General features: G+C 37.7%; 3 protein-coding genes across 3 annotated transcripts in view; 2 read left to right on the top strand and 1 right to left on the bottom strand.

Moving 5' to 3' along the window:
- The window catches only part of LOC135696647 (TPR repeat-containing protein DDB_G0287407), a 54,065-nt gene that overhangs the window by 16,565 nt on the left and 11,775 nt on the right, over window positions 1–25,725 (bottom strand). The window contains exons 2-5 of the mRNA XM_089113622.1: window positions 4,925–5,410; window positions 3,783–3,851; window positions 2,148–2,254; window positions 356–489 (exon numbers count right to left, since the gene is read on the bottom strand). Coding sequence (XP_088969748.1) covers window positions 356–489; window positions 2,148–2,254; window positions 3,783–3,851; window positions 4,925–5,323 — 709 coding nt within the window. The 5' untranslated portion in view covers window positions 5,324–5,410. The remainder of the gene's footprint in view (window positions 1–355; window positions 490–2,147; window positions 2,255–3,782; window positions 3,852–4,924; window positions 5,411–25,725) is intronic.
- LOC135696651 (leukocyte elastase inhibitor) lies at window positions 8,365–9,913 on the top strand. The gene has a single exon (XM_065216119.2). The coding sequence runs from the start codon at window positions 8,527–8,529 to the stop codon at window positions 9,796–9,798; it is 1,272 nt and encodes a 423-aa protein (XP_065072191.2). The 5' UTR covers window positions 8,365–8,526; the 3' UTR covers window positions 9,799–9,913.
- Window positions 12,905–14,751, top strand: LOC135696650 (serine protease inhibitor). Its single transcript, XM_065216117.2, has one exon. It carries the CDS (start codon window positions 13,338–13,340, stop codon window positions 14,601–14,603), a length of 1,266 nt encoding a protein of 421 aa, XP_065072189.2. The 5' UTR covers window positions 12,905–13,337; the 3' UTR covers window positions 14,604–14,751.

The following is a 25,725-nucleotide window of genomic DNA, read 5'->3' as shown; positions in this document are numbered from 1 at the left end:
AGTAATCGATGCTGTCTCTCCAGCTACAATGTGACTTCTACTTAGAAAGCATCATTTATAAGCCTTCTAACAAATCAATGTTCGTTTTCAGCACAGCTTTCATTTTACCCTTTTAAAGCAAATATTGTTAAAAGTGTCGTATTAAGAATTTCCTGAGCAAAAAGATGTGAATAAAATTATCGAAAACATAGACAAAGTACTGTAAATATACTAAGGTGAATAAGGGGATAAATTAACGATTTGGCAACTAGCTATCGAAAATTATTGGGAGGGGGGGGGGGGGGTGTTACATGATTTTATGTCCACTCTCCTATCAGTCACGCCGTTGAATCTTAATCGTGTATTGATATCATACCATTTGGACTGCAGAAGCGATAGGCCGAGTGCAATATTTCCATTTCGTAGAGAGAAAAGCCATAGATCCATCCATAATGTGCTGCAATGTTGCTTGGAATTTCATTTTCATCTGGAATCCAGTCGAGCTTTTCCCTGGAAATAAAACAAAGTGAAATCTAAGTTCCAAGAACTGAGATGCATAGATTGATTGATAGAGGTTCATGAGATTGTTGGGGTGCGGGCAATGAAGCACAAGAAGCAAGGAGAGAAAATTGATCGGGGGTCCTCACTCAAAGGAATGTTCGTTGTCATATCCTGTAGATGAATGATGCATACAATCAAAAAACGGCAGACAAGAAAATTTTACTTGGTTCTATATGTAAAAATGGCAAATCTTTAACAAAGGCTAGCTCTCAATTTGGAGCAGGAAATAGCTTAAAAATGATGGTCAATAATTATCAAAATTTACGATGCTGCAAAATTAGAGCATGGTAAGAGCTATGTGGCTCGTAAAGGAGTGAGGACATCTAGTCTTTTGAACAAACTGTTAAGATGTTTCAAAGCTGCAAAGCAAGTTTGATTTTGACAAGACAGATTTAAAACAGATATGATACAAAGGCAGGCCGGGGGCATGGCTCCCACACTTTAAGCTTTTTCCAAAATCTTTTGTTGTGGTTGCTAAATTTTTCCAAGGTCTCCCCACTTTCCAAACTGTGTCGGAGCCAATGTGATTAGAATTTCAAATGAAGGACGTTCTCCAGTAAAATTGTATACAGTTAAAGGTCAGTAGTATAACCTTAATTGTAAAACAACCCGGGCTAAATGAAATTAAGCTAAAGATTCGATTACCTTACATATTTGATTATACACACCGTAAATCTAAACAATGTGTTCAGATCGGATTAACAAGCAAATAAGATGGGATCTGTATCAAATTTCTTCAAAATTAGGATGGAAATCTCTTAAAGACAACCCTGTGTAACATACTGGGTGGGCTTTTGTCTTCACGGGGGATAACAGGTAAATATGGAGGGGCACAAAATTTATATCGAACATAAGAGACATATCAGTGCCGTTGAAATGAAATTCATATGGGAGGCTGCCAACAGTTTGACAATATTTTTGGGGGCTCCAGCCCCCCCTATACTTCCGACGGGTGTTCAGAGATAAATGAAACACTTTCCATCCTTTGACGCGATCTGCATAAAATTTGCAGTGAACATTGAAGCTAAACCACAGGATTAACACATTTTAGAAGCTTCGATTACACGGAGCTTCGAAAACATGTTTTCTGAATACCAGAGTAACAGCTTCGGATTGAGGATTTTTCCACACTTTGGGAATTGTTATATGACCCTACAAATTTGAATTGACAAGGAACGATTTACTTCCGCAATGATTCACTGGATGAAACGAAAGATCAAGACCTGCAAAGCCAAAGACTCAGACATGTGCTAGAGAGAGAGAGAGAGAGAGAGAGAGAGAGAGAGAGAGAGAGAGAGAGAGAGAGATGGGGCACTTTTGTGTTAAATAATCTAATTAAATTAGCCCAAATCTTGTTCCAAAACCTGTATATTACTTCAAATTTGTTGACTGAAAATCCACAACTAAGATGCATCAGCATAAATATTGCCATCATGGGGACTAGTAGGGGTAAGATATGTCTGTCCATTGCTAGAAAGGGTAAGGGGTATCTGTCTATTGCTCTACCCCCAGTTCAGGGTGGGCTGCATGGGTCCTTGAAATAATGAACAGAACAAAACAAAGAGATATGAAAAATCTATGAATTTCTGCAATTGAATCGCACTTACCCTACGAGTCCTAAGAAAAATGGTATTGTATTTTCTGCATAGCATCTGTTTATTTCACCCAGTGCCAAAAGAGCATGTGAAGAATTATTGAGGTCTTCTTTGGAACCCTGAAAAATAGCAATAAAATATCAGTGAATTAAAGGCAGAGTTTATGGAAAATAAAAAATACACCTTCAAAGCATGAACAAAGCATGAAAGAAATAATTCTTTTCTAAACAACAAGACAGGGAGGTAGGCTCTGATTTAAGTATGTTTTATCTTTTTAGCTAAATGTTACTTGCAAGAATGAAACTGCCTCCATAAAATGTTTGCTTCATTCTTATTTAATGAGGTTTCCAATGTAGTGAGAAAATACATTCAAAAGAAAACAGATCTGATAAATCTTTAGGTAGCTTTTGGAAATCCTGAATTGAGTGCATCGACTTTTATTGCAAAACATTGTGAAATGATAATTTACAAAATCAAAAATTTGCAAAAAAATATAAAATTTTAATTAGAAAATTCATTTTCATCAATAGGGTAGAATGTTTCGCCGCATCTAGATTCCCTAACACAAGTACTAAATCAACAAACTTTGATACATGTGGCAGTATTGTCAAATAATAATTGCTCATTTAGTACAATGAAAAGCAGAGCCTCATCTCCAAAGTTGAAGAATCAAAGAAAAAAACAATAGCTTTATAAAATGAGCTCATTAACAGGTATTGCAGTTTGCATGTTAAATACAATTTAAATTCATTCACAGATTATGAGCATACAGGCAATGGTTATCATGAAAAAAGTACATACAGGCTACCTTTGAATTATAAGACATGTTCCAGCCGGGGGGGAGGGGGGTTGTTGGTGGAGGGGGGTTTGTTGGTGGAGGGGGGGGGGGTTTGTTGGTGGAGGGAGTGTTGGTGGAGGGGGGTGTTGGTGGAGAGGGTGTTGGTGGAGGGGGGGTGTTGGTTGAGGGGAGCAATTTTATCATTCTAGAAAACTTTTTCCCAACTCAGCAGAGATTTAAGAAATTTGTCAAACCCTGTGTTGGAACATATGAGTCAAATATTAACTTGATACAACATAATATCCTTTTACACATAAAAAGTTTTCAGTGCCCCCCCCCCCCCACCCTACTACAAATAACTTCAAACCAGGGGGATCAGCACTTCTTAAAACTGGGAAAACACAATCAACATTACAGTTGTTGAGGAAAGATTAATAGCCCTGGTTTAATATTCCTCAAATATGTAATATACTAAGTAACAGGGTAGCGATACACCAACATATCAATGTATTTTGGCATCAAAACAAATATCAGGCTACAAAACTTCAATTAAAACTGCTTTTGAATAAGCTGTCAATATTGGGGTACTTTTCAGGTTTGTGGGTTATTAGCCCGACCATTTTTCTATGGGCAGCTGACGAACTTGGCAATGGTTTACCTGCAAATTGTGGCTTCAAAAAAGATGCATCTTGCAGGAACCGCACAGCCATTGGGCCAGCAGGGGCTATAGCCTGAATTTTCAACAATTTTGTTGTTTTTTGAGCCCCTATGAGAAGACCCCAATATTCTACAAATCACTGTTTGAATCTTTTTTCATACATATTGTTAAATTTCTTAGAAAATTGAATGAAATAAAATCATCCACTTACCCATCTCAAGTCAACATCAACAAGTCTCAGCTTTTTTTCTTCACACCATTCTCTCAGCTTAGTGAAAACCTTAAAAGTATTGGAGCAACATCATCATAGAGCCACAGCATAACCTCTATGTATCAATAGTCAATCAGATTTGTTTTAGAATTAGGCAAATATATTTAATGACCCCTGTGAAAAGACCATGGCAGAACCATGTTTAACAATAAAGTCATGACATAAAAGTTCTCCCACCATTAAGGGGTAAAAAGTGGATTTAGAAATATTTCAAGTGGAAAGCCCAAACTTTCAGGGGGTATGTACTAATTGATTTCATCCTAACACATGGGCAAGGTAGTTACATATTCACATTGGAGGTGTTAGGATTCAGCATAAGATAACTCTTGGTAGAAAATTTAAATGAAAGTTGGATTGCTTCAAGGCCATTATTCATTCATGCGATTTTTCTACACATAAATTTACTACAGCTCCACTTTATAAAAGAACTAGTGAGGGAGGGCTCTTGACTTAAGTTGGTCTAATACACTTTTTTTATAAGGACCAGTAAATTTAAGTTCAGGCTGACTGTTCCTAATTTTTTCTGGAAAATCTGAGGCTGCATCGTTCTTAATTTGTTCTTAAATTAACAGCAAGCAGTGCGATTGCTAGCTTTTTGCTCTAGGGAGGTGTTCAGGCCTCATTTGCCAACAAAGTGAGCGAGACAAATTTAATTTGCCGAGAAGTTTGAATATTCACTGAAAAAGCACCCACACATGGCTAAAAACCCTCGTTTTGAGATAAAACGTTGTTCGTCGTTGCAATTTACAGTAGGTCAGCCCTAGTTTGTTTTTCACTTGTTCTAACTGTTGACCATTTTTGAGGCTCGTGTTCTTACTAAATGATGCTCACAAAGAGTGCATGTTAATTAGCGTCAACAGCTTCTTTCAATTATTTGTTAAAAGTTACTAGCCCATAAGAGCACGAAAGTAGGGATTTTGGTTTTAAAGTAACGCTTTGACGTTCATTTGTTGATAGCAACAAAGAGAATGAAAATAATTCGCACAGGACACCGGGGATCAATAATTACTTTAAAGCGAGTTCTACATCCAGGGCAGGTGGTGATTGGCAAATGAGCATCTGCGAAATCTCAACGTACAAACCTCTTTTGAAAGTACATCCCGCTCATCTTTGAAATCCTCAAAAGTTGATGACACATAAATTCTGATGTTCCTCCAACCTCTACGGCCTTTTGTCGGCTGTAAAAATGGCTTCATTGTGTTTGCTGCGTATGTACTTGTTCCATTTACGATTGCCCATTGCCAATTGATTTCTGTGGCTTTTAACCTCGCTGCTCGTTCAAAACTAACTGACTTTATTCTATTTGTATTCACGTACTCTAAAACGACATCAACCAGTTCGTTTCGATTGTTGTTCCCATCAATACTCAATTTCTTTGCACGCTTTTTCCCGGATGATGACGAACTGCTTGAAGACGAACCAACAGATTTTTTCTTGGAATTTTTCGCAACCTTTTTTCCCTTTGAGCCTCCTGTACCCATGGCTAACTTGAAAACTTTCAACAACAACTATTCAATTGTACAAATATTTCATTTCGTTCTTCTTTAATTCGTAGACGAAGTTCCAGACTGGACAGGAAGAGAATATGAGCAAGCATTGTTTACAAATTAATGTTTCCCTGTGATGCGTCACCAAGACGACCGCCCAAACACCTTAGCGACGCATTGTTGAAAGTACCACCGTTTCCAAAACATGAACACGCACAAGGACCGTCAACTTTACGAATCTATATATGCCTATTGTTAAACCTCAAGACAAATCAAAGCACTTTTTCTTGCGTGTTTATGCGGTCATGGACGATAAAAAGCTGTGTTAGTGTCACATTGACAATAGCATAAAACAACTCAGAAATTTATCTGACCTATTGATAAGATGACATTGAAGCAAGATAAAACAATTTTGATTCAAGTCGATCCCCCTAATATTGCATTCTTACTAAAATTTTTTGAGCTTTATTTAAATTTGAAGCAGCAATGAATTGTGAGTGTGATTTAATTTATCTGATTCTAAAATCTATAATGTTTCTGATTTAAACTCCTTTAAACAAGAAACAGATAATTTTTTGCTGAAGTTCGGTGTTCCAATTTTTTGGATAATTCGAAGCTCAGGTTTTCTTAATGTAGTTTCTATCTCAGCTTTAATAATTCCAAAATCACAAACTATAAATTATTTCTTAGAAAACTAAATGGCAGTTTTGCACGACAATTTTGGTGGTACGGATTATTAGCTGATAAAATCTACTCTTTTTTAACACGAGAGAAAATTTCAAAGACACAATGCTTTTTTCTTCTACTTTTTCATCTGAGACTGAGCATGTTCTTTCGCGGTTCTTATTTTAGGCAAATCTAGTCTCGGGGTTCATACAAAATAAAGTATGTTCCTTTAGGAAAAGCAAGAACTGATCTGCGATCAGTAAGACAATTCCATTCGAATTATTTAATTTTACAGTCATGTGCAAAAGTTTAAGACCACTGGAAAAAGTTGAGAAGAAACGCAATTACTTAAAAAAAGCACCATACAGTGGCGGCGCCAAGGGGTGGTATGGGGGGGTAATTACCTCCCCGCTTTTCTGACAATATAGCCTATATATTTCTTCTAAAAATGGATTAAAAAGCGCTGGGTAGGGGTAGATCAAATTTCCCAAGGAAAGGGACGAATCACTGGAACGAGGCAAAGTGGGCGTGCCCTCTACCCTCCCACTTTGTAAAAGCTGGCGCTGCCACTGGCACCATATATCTTTATATATTCATTTTAAGTTACATATTATCATTACACATGTACTTTAAAGGTATATATGATATATCCTTCTTTAAAATTCCAGTGAATGATTGTTTAAACAAGAAATCTTATTTCGAAATTATGAGAACCTTTAATCAAAAAGTTGGAGGGTCATGGTAGCCAACCTTCTGATAGAAGATGGTACCTGATGATGATGATCAATAAAAAAGTTAAAAAAGTTACTGACGTTAATCAAATTTCCAGGTAACAGCTTTAAACGGTATGTGTTCAAGATTAGAGATTTGCTTACACGAATGTTGACTTGTAATGACAGAAAAAAGGAAAGGGCTAGGCTCATGGACTGGCAAGATATGCCTAGCCTCGATAAAAAGAAATAATTGTAGTTAAGCAGATGTCAAAGGATGTACACTCCCCTCACGAAAGTATCCGGACAGTTTCGAATTCAGCTGCGAATCTGTTGTTAGAAAAATTGGTTTACAAATTTCAGTGTCAGATTTCATGAAAAAGTTTTAATCAATTTCCTTGAATTTTTTTCTTGAAGTTTTGTTGGCCTTTAATCTATGTATTCGTGGAAAAAATATAATTTTATCGATATGTAAGCAAACTCTGTGAGGGTCTTTCCTGAAGATGGTAGCGACCGAAACACATTGTATATTGCTGTCACGCATTGAATTTTGAGTGAAACACGTTTATCTAAGTCATGCACGAAGCGAAAACGAATACACTCTTTTTTTTTAAGAACACGAGCCTCAAAATTGGTCAAAAGTTAAGAACAAATTAAGAACAAGCTGAGGCTGAGCTACTGTAAAATTGAATTTTCAACAACGTTTTTTCTCAAAAACGAGGATTTTTAGCCACGCGTGGATGCTTTACGGTGAATATTCAAAATTGTCGGCAAATGAAGGTCGTCCCACTCACTTTATTGCAAATGAGGCCTGAACACCTTCCTAGAGCGAAAAAGCTAGCAATCACACTGCTTACACTTTATTTATTTAAGAACAAAATCTATATGTTTTTATCTAACTAAACCAACGAAAGGAAAGCCCTTAATCTAATAAAGAAAACGAAAGGAGGGCTAAACAGAGCTAGAAGGCTAGAATGAAAATTTATAGAGAAATGATGAAGGTCTGGTTTTTTTCGGCTGTTATTATCGAGATAAAAGAAAGAAATAAATTTTCTCTATTTCAAATTGTTATCATGTAACCTTTCATAAAATAACCAGCGAATTTCCAGCGAGGTTCAGGCTAGCTTTCAAAACTTTCGAGGCTGGATTGTTTTTTTAGGCCGTTGTTAGTTAAACAAATTTAGTCACTCACAGTGCGGGTATAGTTTTTTGTGTGATAATATTAGCCAACTATATAGGCTTAAAAAACGTTTGTCAGTTTCAAATGCGAATAATTGAAATGCGTATATGGTATGCCGGTACTTTCCTCCGCAGAGGCTATTGGAGAGGGATATTGGGAGGGGAAAATGATATGATAAAAGGAACTGCGGAAGAAAGAAAAAAGTGGAGGAACTGCGAGGAAGAAGGAGGAAAATAATAGCGGCAGCTCACTATTTTTCCTGTCTTCTTCTCCTCCACCCCCTCCAATTCTCCGCAGCTTCACCATTCTCCCTACCGCAGCTTCACCATTTCTCGCTCCCCAATAGCCTCTGTGGAGGAGAGTAGTATGCCGGGGTGAAAGATTAGTTTGTTCGGATGGAGCAAATAATCGAGTGACGAGTGACGGACGTCTGCGTCAAAGACTTGCAGGTCCCGCTGTGGAAACAATTACAATCAAGCAATATTTGTGGTATTTGATATCCGATGACACAAATTACACAATGATGCCGGAAGTTGCTTCCACTCCCTCCGCGACAGATACCTTTTGATGATGAGTGTAGAGCTCACATACCGAAATCGTTGAGAAGCATCCAGACACATTTCCTGACAGCTTTCTAATTCATGGGCACCATGAAGGTTTTAATATTTTTGCTATGCTTGGTGTGTCTTGCCGCATCTCAGATTCCTCAAAGTCGTTTGAAGCCCAGGCCAGTGACAAAGAAATCATTTGCTGCAACATCAGACTTCGCCTTTGACTTGTACAAGAAAGTGGTCAGCGAAACAGATGGCTCGAAAAATGTCTTCTTTTCGCCTCTCAGTGTCTACATCGCTCTTGGAATGCTCAAAGCTGGTGCCAAATCAACGACAAATCTCGAGATGGAAAAGGCAATGAACTGGCAAAAACTAGTGGAAGGTTATGGAACAAACAATGGCCATGAAGCGATCGAGCGCCTCCTGTCTGATGTGTTTGCCCCTCTCGAAAAAAACAACACCCTTAGTGTAGCTAACAAGCTTTGGTTGCAGAAATACTTTTGCCCAACTCAATGTGACAATTTCATCAACATTTTAAAGAAAAGTTACAAAGCTGACATGGAAGAGCTTAATTTTGCCATACACGCCGAGAAATCGAGAGAAGAGATCAATAAATGGGTAGCGGAGAAGACAAACCAGAAGATAAAGGACTTACTGCCTAAAGGCACTGTGAATGCACTTACAAGGTTTGTTCTGACCAACGCAATATATTTCAAAAGCAACTGGATGCACGCGTTTGACGAAAAGAGCACTTCACAGCGAAGTTTCTCCACATACGTAGGAGACGAGGGAGAAATCCAAAAAACCGTTTCAACAATGTATCAGATTGAACAATTTAGGTTTTCTGGATTTTTGCCAGCATCAAGGTATGAGGTTTTGGAGATGCCATACGAAGGGGAGAAAATATCCATGGTTGTGGTGGTGCCAAAAACCCGCGAGGATTTCAACAACATGGAAAAAACAATCTCATCTATTGATCTGAACAGAATGTTGAAAGAATTATACGAATTCCCCCCGTCGAAGCTCGATGTCCAAATGCCGAAATTTAAAGTTAACACAAAATTGGATTTGAAGGGACTTCTTTACAAGATGGGAATGCGTGACGTTTTCAACCCCAGGACCGCTGATTTGTCAGGGATAACGGGTTACAGAGGCATGTATGTATCCAACGCCATCCACAAGGCCTATGTAAATGTTGACGAAAAAGGCACGGAAGCAGCAGCTGCAACCGGAATTACAATCGAGCTTGCCAGTTTACCGTTCCAGTTTCTGGTGAACCGGCCGTTCATATACATGATCCGCCACGTGGAGACGAACACGATCCTGTTCATGGGACGTGTTATGGACCCTACAGCAGAGTAAATTATCGCGGACACTAAAGAACTTACTTTGCACTTAGTTCCTTAATCACACGATTATGGACGTAGCCGTTTTCAATTTTGTATTTTTTTAATATACATTGAATTGTTTGCCTGAATGTTTTGCAACTCTGCTAAAAATCTTTCGTTTTGCTAAAAAGAAAACTTCATTAGGAGGATTACAATTAGTTTGTTACTAATAAACTTGACTGGTGTTTGCAAATTGCTCGGTCACAGATAATGTTTGGTTCATTTTCGTTCAAAGTTTACAGGACAAGAATCAGATTGCTTTCGAAATGTTTTTGTCAAGTACCAAAAGTTTCTAGTTTAGTAATTCCGATTTTGATAATGTCCGGTTCAAAATCAGCACGGAAGTGCAGAAACATATCATACTTATCAGAAACATATCAGGAAAGTTGCACTCTTAAAAAGTTACAAGAAATCAAAGGCCTTTTTGAAAAAAAATTCCTTATCACGCAGCCAATTTTGCTTGTACGGGAAGATCAACAAAATAGTGCTATATACTTTGTTCACAATTTTGATTTCCAGTAACGAAAAATATGACATTTAACGCTTTGTTCTCAACTTGTTCTCAACAACTGCGGGATTATCATGCGTTGTACTGTTGTCTCAAAAGTCTGTACCGTTAATTCTCGAATAAGCCCCCACCTTTGAATAAGCCCCCATAGGCTGAGGTACTGCGTCGTCAGCAAAAGGTCTATTTTTATGCAAATTTTATCCAGGCGATGCTTTGGCTCTGTGGTGTAGTGTTATCAAAATAACAAGGGGGGCTCTTGCTCAAAATGTTGCGAAAAACAATAGCAAAAGTAGAAATTTGCCAATTTTTGGCATTGACAAGGATGCTCAGCCTCCCTGAGCCCTCCCTAGCACTACATCATTGCTTTCGCTGCTGCTAAATAAGCCTCCTCCCTTCGAAAAATGCCCCAAACTATAATTGTACCGCAATATAAATATATATGAATACGAAAGAGCCCGCCAAATTTTTTGCCAAATAAGCCCCCAGGGCTTATTCGAGGACTTCCCACTGATCTAAAAAAAAGATCAGTGGAACTTACACGAGGAAGTATAAATGTCACTTAGGCCTTTGTAATCTGGTCTTTTACTTGGCTTGGCAATTATTTATGATCTGCGTTAACTGTCCATTGTAGAGGTGACATGACATTGTATGGAAGTGACATGACAAGACGTTATCTGGAGGTATTTGCTTTTGGACGGTGTCCGTTTTTGGACGGCAGTGTCTTAGGAGGATTCCCCTCAATTTACGCGTTTCGTACTCATAGACAGAAGCCTACTTTTTTTTATAAATCACGTCGCTTTTTTATTCAATTTTATGCGTGCTCTGGTCATGACAAATTTGTAAAATTTTAATATAAGGGGGGGGGGTGCTAATAAGCGACAGGGGGGAGGGCAAATTCTTCTGAAATTAATAAGCCCGTTTATTAGAGACACTGGAGTAAAAACGTCTGGTTATGTTCAAAATTAAGAAGATAATTTACATTAATAGAAATCAACGCGAGAGCAAGAACGATTTGATGGATTGGTCCTTTATTTTTGACCAATCTCAGTAGTTGGCCCTATATTTCTCGCCTAGTTGAAGTGTCTTAGAGGGAAAAGGAACCTTCTCTATCTACATAACAGGGCCGCTGGAGCTAGGGACGCCACGGGGGCACAGCCCCCCTCCCTGATTGCAAAAAGTGAAAAAGTCTCCCTTTTTGAAGAGTATATTGCGTGTATTTTTTCACTGCCAGATATTCTGCCTTTAGAAGTTAAGTAAAATAATCTAAATCTAAGCATTGTTGGAGAACTATTCATAGAAATTTCCATAAGTTCTTGATGCAAATATACTTCATGGTGCAGATGGTCACGATGCAAAAGGCGCAGGCTCCGGTGATGAACAGTATCATCAACTGGCAAGGAGACTGCCAAGAAGACTTGGGCGAGAAAAATATCCTTTGTATGTCTTTAGCAACAAAGTATAAGGAGAGTTAAAAAATGTCCCGAAGACGACTTGACCACTGCATATTATTCTTTCGATTAACAAAGAAAAGACTGTTGAGATAAACCTAATCAACGTTGCAAATTAATTTTGCTTTGGCAGTGAAAACGTGCCCGCACCTTCGGCCAATCGCGTGAAGATGACTTGAACTTAAAATTTTGTAAAATAATTTTAAAAAAAATATTTCATGGAGGGGAAAAGAATTATGTGCTTCAATCGGCGTAGGGATGGAAAGGGGACTAAATTGCTTAAATGTAAAAAAAAATTTAAACCATTATTCGAATAGGCTTTAGATAATCATAGAGACTGGATCTTTGAAAGAGATAGGGACTGGAATTCGCTTTGACTTAGATAGAGATTCGAAAATTCCTTTCAGCTCCTTACATCATAATTTGGTCTGAACTTTAAAAGTTTTTTGCATGTATGATTGCATCAATGTGGATTCATTTATATGTTGCAATAAATCTGAACATTTGTTGAGTATATTGCACCTGCCACAAATATAGGGGAAGGATATGTGTCTGCCGCTTAACCAAATTATAAGAAAATTGAGTACAATGTATTGAAATAGAAATATAAATGAGATGAGGAGTTATACAGTCAATTATGATCAAGAGTCCGTGGTCCCTAAATCGAGCACATAGCCATGTCTGCGTTCAGGGAAGATAGTTCATACTATATGCAATGTGTGGTATTCTTTTATAAATGTCTAAATTACCGTAATTTAATTACCATGAAAGCTGTGGCATTTTTGGCACATGATTATGATTTGGAAAAATGTTTGTGCCCTTTTTGTTCGTTTTGCCCCCCCCCCCCCCCTGTTCAAACCTGCGTCTGGCGGCGCTGCATAAGTCGGGATCCTTTATTTTTATGCATACAGAATCCAAAACACCTAAACGAAAAGACGACCTTGCTTGACCAAAGATTTTGAAATTGCAGGCATTATGTGCTTTGGCGCACTCTTGATGTTGAAAAGTAAATGTTGACCTGTAGTCGAATCACATATTTGGGCTTTCGCTTTCTCTCTTTGATTCTTCAACAAAGTGAGAAATTAGCGGCCGCGATTCGCATCTGAATATAAATTTCCTGCTTATCCTTTTCAATTATCCGATCTTTATACTCTGAAGATATGGTATGTTTCTCCTCTTCCTTGCAAAATTCTAACTGGAGATTATGAAAATCGGAGTTGTGGAAAAAGAAAAATTTTGGTACATGACAAAAACATTTCGAAAGCAATCTGATTCTTGCCCTGTAAACTTTAAACGAAAATGTACCAAAAATTTTATGTGACCGAGTTATTCGGAACCAACCGTTTTAGAACCGCATACAGTTGAATGGGGTCGGTATTGTTGCAACGGTGGGGTGTATGCAGGCTACGTTGTAGCTCGGAAATCCAGCCAATCAACATCGGCGAATCTGCCACGGGCCCCTCCGGATTAACTGTTTTTATCATAGTGGAACAGCTAACACTCTGTTTGATTGCAAGGAAGAAAAACTATCATTTCAGAGAGTGAGCATCGAGGGGAATGTCTAAATCCAGCAACATGGAAACCGCTATATTAATTGCTGTCCTTGGCGCAGTGATTTTACCAGTGCATTTCGTAGTGTCACAAGACTCTGAACATTCGTTCTATGCGGCAAATGAATTTGCAGTTAACTTTTACTGCAAGCTTGCGACCGTTCATAATGAGACGGAGAATCTCTTGTTTTCGCCACTCACTACTTACACAGCTCTTGGGATGCTTAAGGCTGGCTCAAAGACTACAACTGCTCTCCAGCTTGAAAATGCTTTGAACTGGCAAAGATTCGTTGATGGATATGGAACGAATAATGGCGATGAGGCAATTAAGCATCTTCTTACCGAGGTGTTCGCCCCTCTTCAACCAAACAACACCCTGAGTGTAGCGAACAAGCTATGGCTGCAAGAGTACTTTTGCACAGTTCGATGTAATGATTACATAAAGAGAATAGAGAAAAACTTCAATGCTGGTATGGAAGAACTTAACTTTGTCACACATCCGGAAAAATCGAGGCAAGAAATCAATAAATGGGTTACGGAAAAGACAAATCAGAAAATTCAAGACTTTCTTCCCAAAGAAAGCGTTGACGTGTACACAAGACTTGTTCTGACTAGTGCTGTACACTTCAAAAGCCTTTGGAAGTATAGCTTTGACAAGAAGAATACTACGATGCAAGATTTTACCAAGTATATTGGCGATAGGTCTCAAAAAGTTAAAGTTCCAATGATGCACCAGCAAGGCGTCTTTCGCTCATATCGTTCCGTTGTCAAGTCTCCATACGAGGTGTTGGATATCCCAATTGTAGCCGAACTTTCAATGGTTATAATTATGCCGAAAACAAATGATCTGTTTCGAAGAATGCAAAAAGATCTTCGGTTTGTTGATGTCGATCAAATGCTACAAGAATTGTACGTTTTTCCACCTTCAGTCATGGAAATCTATTTGCCAAGATTCAGAATTTCAGACAAGTTCGATTTGAAAGATAGCCTCAAGAATATGTTGGGGATAAAAGATTTATTCAGTTCACAAAATGCTGACCTGTCCGGAATCACGGGCTATAGAGGCCTTTTCGTCACTCATGCTGTCCACCAGGCAGCCATCGATGTCGATGAAGAGGGGGCCCAACCAGCAAGCAGTGATTTTGGTGGGGTTGGTCCTGCCAAATCTGTCCGCTCTTACTTTCGTGTAAACAAACCGTTCATTTTCCTGATTCGCCACAAGCCAACACATACTATTTTGTTTATGGGTTGTGTCATGGACCCTTTGGCCTAAAGAATACAACTCTTTCTAAATCATTTTCGTCTTAATTAGTGGACCAATCATTCACTAAACGTGCTTCAATTTTCTATGCAAATCATAATATTTATCTGTATTTACTCAAATTATTTATCCTATACATCGTGGGTTTCTTTATTTTTAATCTTCAGCATGTAATGTCAAATGCAAAGACACCAGTTTATGAATATCCTAATCAATTCCTGGAAGAGTGAAGTGTTTGCTAGAAGCTACTTTCAATAACAGAAACTCACTAATTGTTTAGGTACAGACATCAGTCATCAAACTTGCATGTTGCTTGCCTAGAAGCAGGCAGTTTAATAAACTTTAAAAATCAACAAACATTTCATACATATTGAATGAAAATCTCGTAAATTCCATCCAGGCTTTCAGGCTTTAATCCTTGAAATTGTAAAGTCCGCAGACTTTTCAGAAATCATTTCGGCAAAAAAGGGCCCTGGGACAGTATAGGCTCTACTAAGGCATCAGTGTTCGCTTGCAGTGTATGTATGTTAATTTTTGTCACCCTAGGGGGAAACATGTTCCATCTGGGATTTAGTTTTCCAGGTAAGGAACACATTCTACCTCGTTTTATTGACAGGAGGATTGAGAAAAAAGGAGCTAAATTTTTCCTCTCTTAAAAAACTGTAATAAAAATCATTTAGAATGAAATAAATCATGTTCAGGCAGGGATATTTTATTAAAGAAGGTGTTTTTTTGAAAACACCAGTTTTATATACAGTCAAATAAACCACAGTTTTATGTATTGCCCTCAAAAAACCCTCACGGGACATATTTGAAGATATATGGCGCTGGTTCCAATTAAAGAAAGATTTTGCCCGAGAAAGGCTTCTTTTTTTACACGAGGTCACGACTTCTGCATCCAAAAACAACCAATTAAAGGGAGAATTAAGAGTTGAAACTGAGGATAAACGGAAAAGGGAACTTGGAAACCTAGACCCATGCTGGAAGCTTTGGACAAAGCGAGGGAGCAGGCGGTGCTGTGTGGGAAATTGTAAACCTTAGCGCAATTGGAAAGGAAACCGATGGTAGTGGGAATTGAGGTAAAGGTTTCCCAAGGAAGAAAAAAAAATACAAAATTGGTAAATGCTAAGACTAAGATCACAAGAAAAAGAAAGTTGAACGTGAGAAAATTGGAGAAGAGGGTTCTTGGGAGATAGAATAAAGAAAGCGAAATTAGGAAATGGTAAAGCCTAGAGCACTGAGAAAGGAAACCGATGGTATTGGGAATTGAGGTAAAGGTTTCTCAAGGGAGAGGATAAAAAATACAAAATTGGTAAATGCTAAGACTAAGAGCCCTGGAAAAAGAAAGTTTAACGTGGGAAAATTGGAGAGAGGGTTCTTGGGAGATAGAATAAAGAAAGCGAAATTATGAAATTGTAAAGCCTAGAGCACTGAGAAAGGAAACCGATGGTATTGGGAATTGAGGTAAAGGTTTCTCAAGGGAGGGAATAAAAAATACAAAATTGGTAAATGCTAAGACTAAGAGCCCTGGAAAAAGAAAGTTTAACGTGGGAAAATTGGAGAAGAGGGTTCTTGGGAGATAGAATAAAGAAAGCGAAAATAGGAAATTGTAAAGCCTAGAGCACTGAGAAAGGAAACCGATGGTATTGGGAATTGAGGTAAAGGTTTCTCAAGGGAGAGAATAAAAAATACAAAATTGGTAAATGCTAAGACTGAGAGCCCAGGACAAAGAGAGTTGAACAAGGGAAAATTGGAGAAGAGGGTTCTTGGGAGATAGAATAAAGAAAGCGAAATTATGAAATTGTAAAGCCTAGAGCACTGAGAAAGGAAACCGATGGTATTGGGAATTGAGGTAAAGGTTTCTCAAGGGAGAGGATAAAAAATACAAAATTGGTAAATGCTAAGACTAAGAGCCCTGGAAAAAGAAAGTTGAACAAGGGAAAATTGGAGAAAAAGGTTCTTGGGAGATAGAATAAAGAAAGCGAAATTAGGAAATTGTAAAGCCTAGAGCACTGAGAAAGGAAACCGATGGTATTGGGAATTGAGGTAAAGGTTTCTCAAAGGAGAAGATAAAAAATACGAAATTGGTAAATGCTAAGACTAAGAGCCCTGGAAAAAGAAAGTTGAACGTGGGAAAATTGGAGAAGAGGGTTGTTGGGAGATAGAATAAAGAAAGCGAAATTAGGAAATTGTAAAGCCTAGAGCACTTAGAAAGGAAACCGATGGTATTGGGAATTGAGGTAAAGGTTTCTCAAAGGAGAGAATAAAAAATATAAAATTGGTAAATGCTAAGACTAAGAGCCCTGGAAAAAGAAAGTTGAGCAAGGGAAAATTGGAGAAGAGGGTTGTTGGGAGATAGAATAAAGAAAGCGAAATTAGGAAATTGTAAAGCCTAGAGCACTTAGAAAGGAAACCGATGGTATTGGGAATTGAGGTAAAGGTTTCTCAAGGGAGAGAATAAAAAATACAAAATTGGTAAATGCTAAGACTAAGAGCCCTGGAAAAAGAAAGTTGAACGTGGGAAAATTGGAGAAGAGGGTTCTTGGGAGATAGAAAAAAGAAAGCGAAATTAGGAAATTGTAAAGCCTAGAGTACTTAGAAAGGAAACCGATGGTATTGGGAATTGAGGTAAAGGTTTCTCAAGGGAGAAATAAAAAATACGAAATTGGTAAATGCTAAGACTAAGAGCCCTGGAAAAAGAAAGTTGAACAAGGGAAAATTGGAGAAGAGGGTTCTTGGGAGATAGAATAAAGAAAGCGAAATTAGGAAATTGTAAAGCCTAGAGCACTGAGAAAGGAAACCGATGGTATTGGGAATTGAGGTAAAGGTTTCTCAAGGGAGAAATAAAAAATACGAAATTGGTAAATGCTAAGACTAAGAGCCCTGGAAAAAAAAAGTTGAACGTGGGAAAATTGGAGAAGAGGGTTCTTGGGAGATAGAAAAAAGAAAGCGAAATTAGGAAATTGTAAAGCCTAGAGCACTGAGAAAGGAAACTGATGGTATTGGGAATTGAGGTAAAGGTTTCTAAAGGAAGAAATAAAAAATACAAAATTGGTAAATGCTAAGACTAAGAGCCCTGGAAAAAGAGAGTTGAATGAGGGAAAATTGGAGAAGAGGGTTCTTGGGAGATAGAATAAAGAAAGCGAAATTAGGAAATTGTAAAGCCTAGAGCACTGAGAAAGGAAACCGATGATATTGGGAATTGAGGTAAAGGTTTCTCAAGGGAGAGAATAAAAGATACAAAATTGGTAAATGCTAAGACTAAGAGCCCTGGAAAAAGAAAGTTGAACGTGAGAAAATTGGAGAAGAGGGTTCTTGGGAGATAGAATAAAGAAAGCGAAATTAGGAAATTGTAAAGCCTAGAGCACTTAGAAAGGAAACCGATGGTATTGGGAATTGAGGTAAAGGTTTCTCAAGGGAGAAATGAAAGATACAAAATTGGTAAATGCTAAGACTAAGAGCCCTGGAAAAAGAAAGTTGAACGTGGGAGAATTGGAGAAGAGGGTTCTTGGGAGATAGAATAAAGAAAGCGAAATTAGGAAATTGTAAAGCCTAGAGCACTGAGAAAGGAAACTGATGGTATTGGGAATTGAGGTAAAGGTTTCTAAAGGAAGAAATAAAAAATACAAAATTGGTAAATGCTAAGACTAAGAGCCCTGGAAAAAGAAAGTTGAACGTGGGAAAATTGGAGAAGAGGGTTCTTGGGAGATAGAATAAAGAAAGCGAAATTATGAAATTGTAAAGCCTAGAGCACTGAGAAAGGAAACCGATGGTATTGGGAATTGAGGTAAAGGTTTCTCAAGGGAGAGAATAAAAAATACAAAATTGGTAAATGCTAAGACTAAGAACCCTGGAAAAAGAAAGTTGAACAAGGGAAAATTGGAGAAGAGCGTTCTTGGGAGATAGAATAAAGAAAGCGAAATTAGGAAATGGTAAAGCCTAGAGCACTGAGAAAGGAAACCGATGGTATTGGGAATTGAGGTAAAGGTTTCTCAAGGGAGAGAATAAAAAATACAAAATTGGTAAATGCTAAGACTAAGAACCCTGGAAAAAGAAAGTTGAACGTGGGAAAATTGGAGAAGAGGGTTCTTGGGAGATAGAATAAAGAAAGCGAAATTAGGAAATGGTAAAGCCTAGAGCACTGAGAAAGGAAACCGATGGTATTGGGAATTGAGGTAAAGGTTTCTCAAAGGAGAAGATAAAAAATACAAAATTGGTAAATGCTAAGACTAAGAACCCTGGAAAAAGAAAGTTGAACAAGGGAAAATTGGAGAAGAGCGTTCTTGGGAGATAGAATAAAGAAAGCGAAATTAGGAAATTGTAAAGCCTAGAGCACTGAGAAAGGAAACCGATGGTATTGGGAATTGAGGTAAAGGTTTCTCAAAGGAGAAGATAAAAAATACAAAATTGGTAAATGCTAAGACTAAGAACCCTGGAAAAAGAAAGTTGAACAAGGGAAAATTGGAGAAGAGCGTTCTTGGGAGATAGAATAAAGAAAGCGAAATTAGGAAATTGTAAAGCCTAGAGCACTGAGAAAGGAAACCGATGGTATTGGGAATTGAGGTAAAGGTTTCTCAAGGGAGAAATGAAAGATACAAAATTGGTAAATGCTAAGACTAAGAGCCCTGGAAAAAGAAAGTTGAACGTGGGAGAATTGGAGAAGAGGGTTCTTGGGAGATAGAATAAAGAAAGCGAAATTAGGAAATTGTAAAGCCTAGAGCACTGAGAAAGGAAACTGATGGTATTGGGAATTGAGGTAAAGGTTTCTAAAGGAAGAAATAAAAAATACAAAATTGGTAAATGCTAAGACTAAGAGCCCTGGAAAAAGAAAGTTGAACGTGGGAAAATTGGAGAAGAGGGTTCTTGGGAGATAGAATAAAGAAAGCGAAATTAGGAAATTGTAAAGCCTAGAGAACTGAGAAAGGAAACCGATGGTATTGGGAATTGAGGTAAAGGTTTCTCAAGGGAGAGAATAAAAAATACAAAATTGGTAAATGCTAAGACTAAGAACCCTGGAAAAAGAAAGTTGAACAAGGGAAATTGGAGAAGAGGGTTGTTGGGAGATAGAATAAAGAAAGCGAAATTAGGAAATGGTAAAGCCTAGAGCACTGAGAAAGGAAACCGATGGTATTGAGAATTGAGGTAAAGGTTTCTCAAAGGAGAGAATAAAAAATACAAAATTGGTAAATGCTAAGACTAAGAGCCCTGGAAATAGAAAGTTGAACGAGGGAAAATTGGAGAAGAGGGTTCTTGGGAGATAGAATAAAGAAAGCGAAATTAGGAAATTGTAAAGCCTAGAGCACTGAGAAAGGAAACCGATGGTATTGGGAATTGAGGTAAAGGTTTCTCAAGGGAAAGAATAAAAAAAACAAAATTGGTAAATGCTAAGACTAAGAGCCCTGGAAAAAGAAAGTTGAATGAGGGAAAATTGGAGAAGAGGGTTCTTGGGAGATAGAAAAAAGAAAGCGAAATTAGGAAATTGTAAAGCCTAGAGCACTTAGAAAGGAAACCGATGGTATTGGGAATTGAGGTAAAGGTTTCTCAAGGGAGAGAATAAAAAATACAAAATTGGTAAATGCTAAGACTAAGAGCCCTGGAAAAAGAAAGTTGAATGAGGGAAAATTGGAGAAGAGGGTTCTTGGGAGATAGAAAAAAGAAAGCGAAATTAGGAAATTGTAAAGCCTAGAGCACTTAGAAAGGAAACCGATGGTATTGGGAATTGAGGTAAAGGTTTCTCAAGGGAGAGAATAAAAAATACAAAATTGGTAAATGCTAAGACTAAGAGCCCTGGAAAAAGAAAGTTGAACGTGGGAAAATTGGAGAAAAGGGTTTTTGGGAGATAGAAAAAAGAAAGCGAAATTAGGAAATTGTAAAGCCTAGAGCACTGAGAAAGGAAACCGATGGTATTGGGAATTGAGGTAAAGGTTTCTCAAGGGAGAGAATAACAAATACAAAATTGGTAAATGCTAAGACTAAGAGCCCTGGAAAAAGAAAGTTGAACGTGGGAAAATTGGAGAAGAGCGTTCTTGGGAGATAGAATAAAGAAAGCGAAATTAGGAAATTGTAAAGCCTAGAGCACTTAGAAAGGAAACCGATGGTATTGGGAATTGAGGTAAAGGTTTCTCAAGGGAGAAATGAAAGATACAAAATTGGTAAATGCTAAGACTAAGAGCCCTGGAAAAAGAAAGTTGAACGTGGGAGAATTGGAGAAGAGGGTTCTTGGGAGATAGAATAAAGAAAGCGAAATTAGGAAATTGTAAAGCCTAGAGCACTGAGAAAGGAAACCGATGGTATTGGGAATAGAGGTAAAGGTTTCTCAAAGGAGAGAATAAAAGATACAAAATTGGTAAATGCTAAGACTAAGAGCCCTGGAAAAAGAAAGTTGAACATGGGAAAATTGGAGAAGAGGGTTCTTGGGAGATAGAATAAAGAAAGCGAAATTAAGAAATGGTAAAGCCTAGAGCACTGAGAAAGGAAACCGATGATATTGGGAATTGAGGTAAAGGTTTCTCAAGGGAGAGAATAAAAGATACAAAATTGGTAAATGCTAAGACTAAGAGCCCTGGAAAAAGAAAGTTGAACGTGAGAAAATTGGAGAAGAGGGTTCTTGGGAGATAGAATAAAGAAAGCGAAATTAGGAAATTGTAAAGCCTAGAGCACTGAGAAAGGAAACCGATGGTATTGGGAATTGAGGTAAAGGTTTCTCAAGGAAGAGAATAAAAAATATAAAATTGGTTAATGCTACGACTAAGAGCCCTGGAAAAAGAAAGTTGAACGTGGGAAAATTGGAGAAGAGGGTTCTTGGGAGATAGAAAAAAGAAAGCGAAATTAGGAAATTTTAAAGCCTAGAGCACTTAGAAAGGAAACCGATGGTATTGGGAATTGAGGTAAAGGTTTCTCAAGGGAGAAATGAAAGATACAAAATTGGTAAATGCTAAGACTAAGAGCCCTGGAAAAAGAAATTTGAACGTGGGAGAATTGGAGAAGAGGGTTCTTGGGAGATAGAATAAAGAAAGCGAAATTAGGAAATTGTAAAGCCTAGAGCACTGAGAAAGGAAACCGATGGTATTGGGAATTGAGGTAAAGGTTTCTCAAGGGAGAGAATAAAAGATACAAAATTGGTAAATGCTAAGACTAAGAGCCCTGGAAAAAGAAAGTTGAACGTGAGAAAATTGGAGAAGAGGGTTCTTGGGAGATAGAATAAAGAAAGCGAAATTAGGAAATTGTAAAGCCTAGAGCACTGAGAAAGGAAACCGATGGTATTGGAAATTGAGGTAAAGGTTTCTCAAGGGAGAGAATAAAAGATACAAAATTGGTAAATGCTAAGACTAAGAGCCCTGGAAAAAGAAAGTTGAACGTGAGAAAATTGGAGAAGAGGGTTCTTGGGAGATAGAATAAAGAAAGCGAAATTAGGAAATTGTAAAGCCTAGAGCACTGAGAAAGGAAACCGATGATATTGGGAATTGAGGTAAAGGTTTCTCAAGGGAGAGAATAAAAGATACAAAATTGGTAAATGCTAAGACTAAGAGCCCTGGAAAAAGAAAGTTGAACGTGAGAAAATTGGAGAAGAGGGTTCTTGGGAGATAGAATAAAGAAAGCGAAATTAGGAAATTGTAAAGCCTAGAGCACTGAGAAAGGAAACCGATGGTATTGGGAATTGAGGTAAAGGTTTCTCAAGGAAGAGAATAAAAAATATAAAATTGGTTAATGCTACGACTTAGAGCCCTGGAAAAAGAAAGTTGAACGTGGGAAAATTGGAGAAGAGGGTTCTTGGGAGATAGAAAAAAGAAAGCGAAATTAGGAAATTGTAAAGCCTAGAGCACTTAGAAAGGAAACCGATGGTATTGGGAATTGAGGTAAAGGTTTCTCAAGGGAGAAATGAAAGATACAAAATTGGTAAATGCTAAGACTAAGAGCCCTGGAAAAAGAAAGTTGAACGTGGGAAAATTGGAGAAGAGGGTTCTTGGGAGATAGAATAAAGAAAGCGAAATTAGGAAATTGTAAAGCCTAGAGCACTGAGAAAGGAAACTGATGGTATTGGGAATTGAGGTAAAGGTTTCTAAAGGAAGAAATAAAAAATACAAAATTGGTAAATGCTAAGACTAAGAGCCCTGGAAAAAGAAAGTTGAACGTGGGAAAATTGGAGAAGAGGGTTCTTGGGAGATAGAATAAAGAAAGCGAAATTAGGAAATTGTAAAGCCTAGAGAACTGAGAAAGGAAACCGATGGTATTGGGAATTGAGGTAAAGGTTTCTCAAGGGAGAAATGAAAGATACAAAATTGGTAAATGCTAAGACTAAGAGCCCTGGAAAAAGAAAGTTGAACGTGGGAAAATTGGAGAAGAGGGTTCTTGGGAGATAGAATAAAGAAAGCAAAATTAGGAAATTGTAAAGCCTAGAGCACTGAGAAAGGAAACTGATGGTATTGGGAATTGAGGTAAAGGTTTCTAAAGGAAGAAATAAAAAATACAAAATTGGTAAATGCTAAGACTAAGAGCCCTGGAAAAAGAAAGTTGAACGTGGGAAAATTGGAGAAGAGGGTTCTTGGGAGATAGAATAAAGAAAGCGAAATTAGGAAATTGTAAAGCCTAGAGCACTGAGAAAGGAAACTGATGGTATTGGGAATTGAGGTAAAGGTTTCTAAAGGAAGAAATAAAAAATACAAAATTGGTAAATGCTAAGACTAAGAGCCCTGGAAAAAGAAAGTTGAACGTGGGAAAATTGGAGAAGAGGGTTCTTGGGAGATAGAATAAAGAAAGCGAAATTAGGAAATTGTAAAGCCTAGAGCACTGAGAAAGGAAACTGATGGTATTGGGAATTGAGGTAAAGGTTTCTAAAGGAAGAAATAAAAAATACAAAATTGGTAAATGCTAAGACTAAGAGCCCTGGAAAAAGAAAGTTGAACGTGGGAAAATTGGAGAAGAGGGTTCTTGGGAGATAGAATAAAGAAAGCGAAATTAGGAAATTGTAAAGCCTAGAGAACTGAGAAAGGAAACCGATGGTATTGGGAATTGAGGTAAAGGTTTCTCAAGGGAGAGAATAAAAAATACAAAATTGGTAAATGCTAAGACTAAGAACCCTGGAAAAAGAAAGTTGAACGTGGGAAAATTGGAGAAGAGGGTTCTTGGGAGATAGAAAAAAGAAAGCGAAATTAGGAAATTGTAAAGCCTAGAGCACTTAGAAAGGAAACCGATGGTATTGGGAATTGAGGTAAAGGTTTCTCAAGGGAGAGAATAAAAAATACAAAATTGGTAAATGCTAAGACTAAGAGCCCTGGAAAAAGAAAGTTGAACGTGGGAAAATTGGAGAAGAGGGTTCTTGGGAGATAGAATAAAGAAAGCGAAATTAGGAAATTGTAAAGCCTAGAGAACTGAGAAAGGAAACCGATGGTATTGGGAATTGAGGTAAAGGTTTCTCAAGGGAGAAATGAAAGATACAAAATTGGTAAATGCTAAGACTAAGAGCCCTGGAAAAAGAAAGTTGAACGTGGGAGAATTGGAGAAGAGGGTTCTTGGGAGATAGAATAAAGAAAGCGAAATTAGGAAATTGTAAAGCCTAGAGCACTGAGAAAGGAAACTGATGGTATTGGGAATTGAGGTAAAGGTTTCTAAAAGAAGAAATAAAAAATACAAAATTGGTAAATGCTAAGACTGAGAGCCCAGGACAAAGAGAGTTGAACAAGGGAAAATTGGAGAAGAGGGTTCTTGGGAGATAGAATAAAGAAAACGAAATTAGGAAATTGTAAAGCCTAGAGCACTGAGAAAGGAAACCAATGGTACTGGGAATTGAGGTAAAGGTTTCTCAAGGGAGAGAATAAAAAATACAAAATTGGTAAATGCTAAGACTAAGAGCCCTGGAAAAAGAAAGTTGAACGTGGGAAAATTGGAGAAGAGGGTTCTTGGGAGATAGAATAAAGAAAGCGAAATTAGGAAATTGTAAAGCCTAGAGAACTGAGAAAGGAAACCGATGGTATTGGGAATTGAGGTAAAGGTTTCTCAAGGGAGAGAATAAAAAATACAAAATTGGTAAATGCTAAGACTAAGAGCCCTGGAAAAAGAAAGTTGAACGTGGGAAAATTGGAGAAGAGGGTTCTTGGGAGATAGAATAAAGAAAACGAAATTAGGAAATTGTAAAGCCTAAAGCACTGAGAAAGGAAACCAATGGTACTGGGAATTGAGGTAAAGGTTTCTCAAGGGAGAGAATAAAAAATACAAAATTGGTAAATGCTAAGACTAAGAGCCCTGGAAAAAGAAAGTTGAACGTGGGAAAATTGGAGAAGAGGGTTCTTGGGAGATAGAATAAAGAAAGCGAAATTAGGAAATTGTAAAGCCTAGAGAACTGAGAAAGGAAACCGATGGTATTGGGAATTGAGGTAAAGGTTTCTCAAGGGAGAGAATAAAAAATACAAAATTGGTAAATGCTAAGACTAAGAGCCCTGGAAAAAGAAAGTTGAACAAGGGAAAATTGGAGAAGAGGGTTCTTGGGAGATAGAATAAAGAAAGCGAAATTAGGAAATGGTAAAGCCTAGAGCACTGAGAAAGGAAACCGATGGTATTGGGAATTGAGGTAAAGGTTTCTCAAAGGAGAAGATAAAAAATACAAAATTGGTAAATGCTAAGACTAAGAACCCTGGAAAAAGAAAGTTGAACAAGGGAAAATTGGAGAAGAGGGTTCTTGGGAGATAGAATAAAGAAAGCGAAATTAGGAAATGGTAAAGCCTAGAGCACTGAGAAAGGAAACCGATGGTATTGAGAATTGAGGTAAAGGTTTCTCAAAGGAGAGAATAAAAAATACAAAATTGGTAAATGCTAAGACTAAGAGCCCTGGAAATAGAAAGTTGAACGAGGGAAAATTGGAGAAGAGGGTTCTTGGGAGATAGAATAAAGAAAGCGAAATTAGGAAATTGTAAAGCCTAGAGCACTTAGAAAGGAAACCGATGGTATTGGGAATTGAGGTAAAGGTTTCTCAAGGGAAAGAATAAAAAAAACAAAATTGGTAAATGCTAAGACTAAGAGCCCTGGAAAAAGAAAGTTGAACGTGAGAAAATTGGAGAAGAGGGTTCTTGGGAGATAGAATAAAGAAAGCGAAATTAGGAAATTGTAAAGCCTAGAGCACTGAGAAAGGAAACTGATGGTA

The sequence above is a fragment of the Rhopilema esculentum genome, chromosome 18 (genome assembly GCF_057945365.1).
Source record: "Rhopilema esculentum isolate cy_ngs chromosome 18, ASM5794536v1, whole genome shotgun sequence".
Taxonomy (NCBI): domain Eukaryota; kingdom Metazoa; phylum Cnidaria; class Scyphozoa; order Rhizostomeae; family Rhizostomatidae; genus Rhopilema; species Rhopilema esculentum.
The sequence above is the reverse complement of the archived record's forward strand: the minus strand, read 5'-3'. Positions and strand labels throughout refer to the sequence as shown.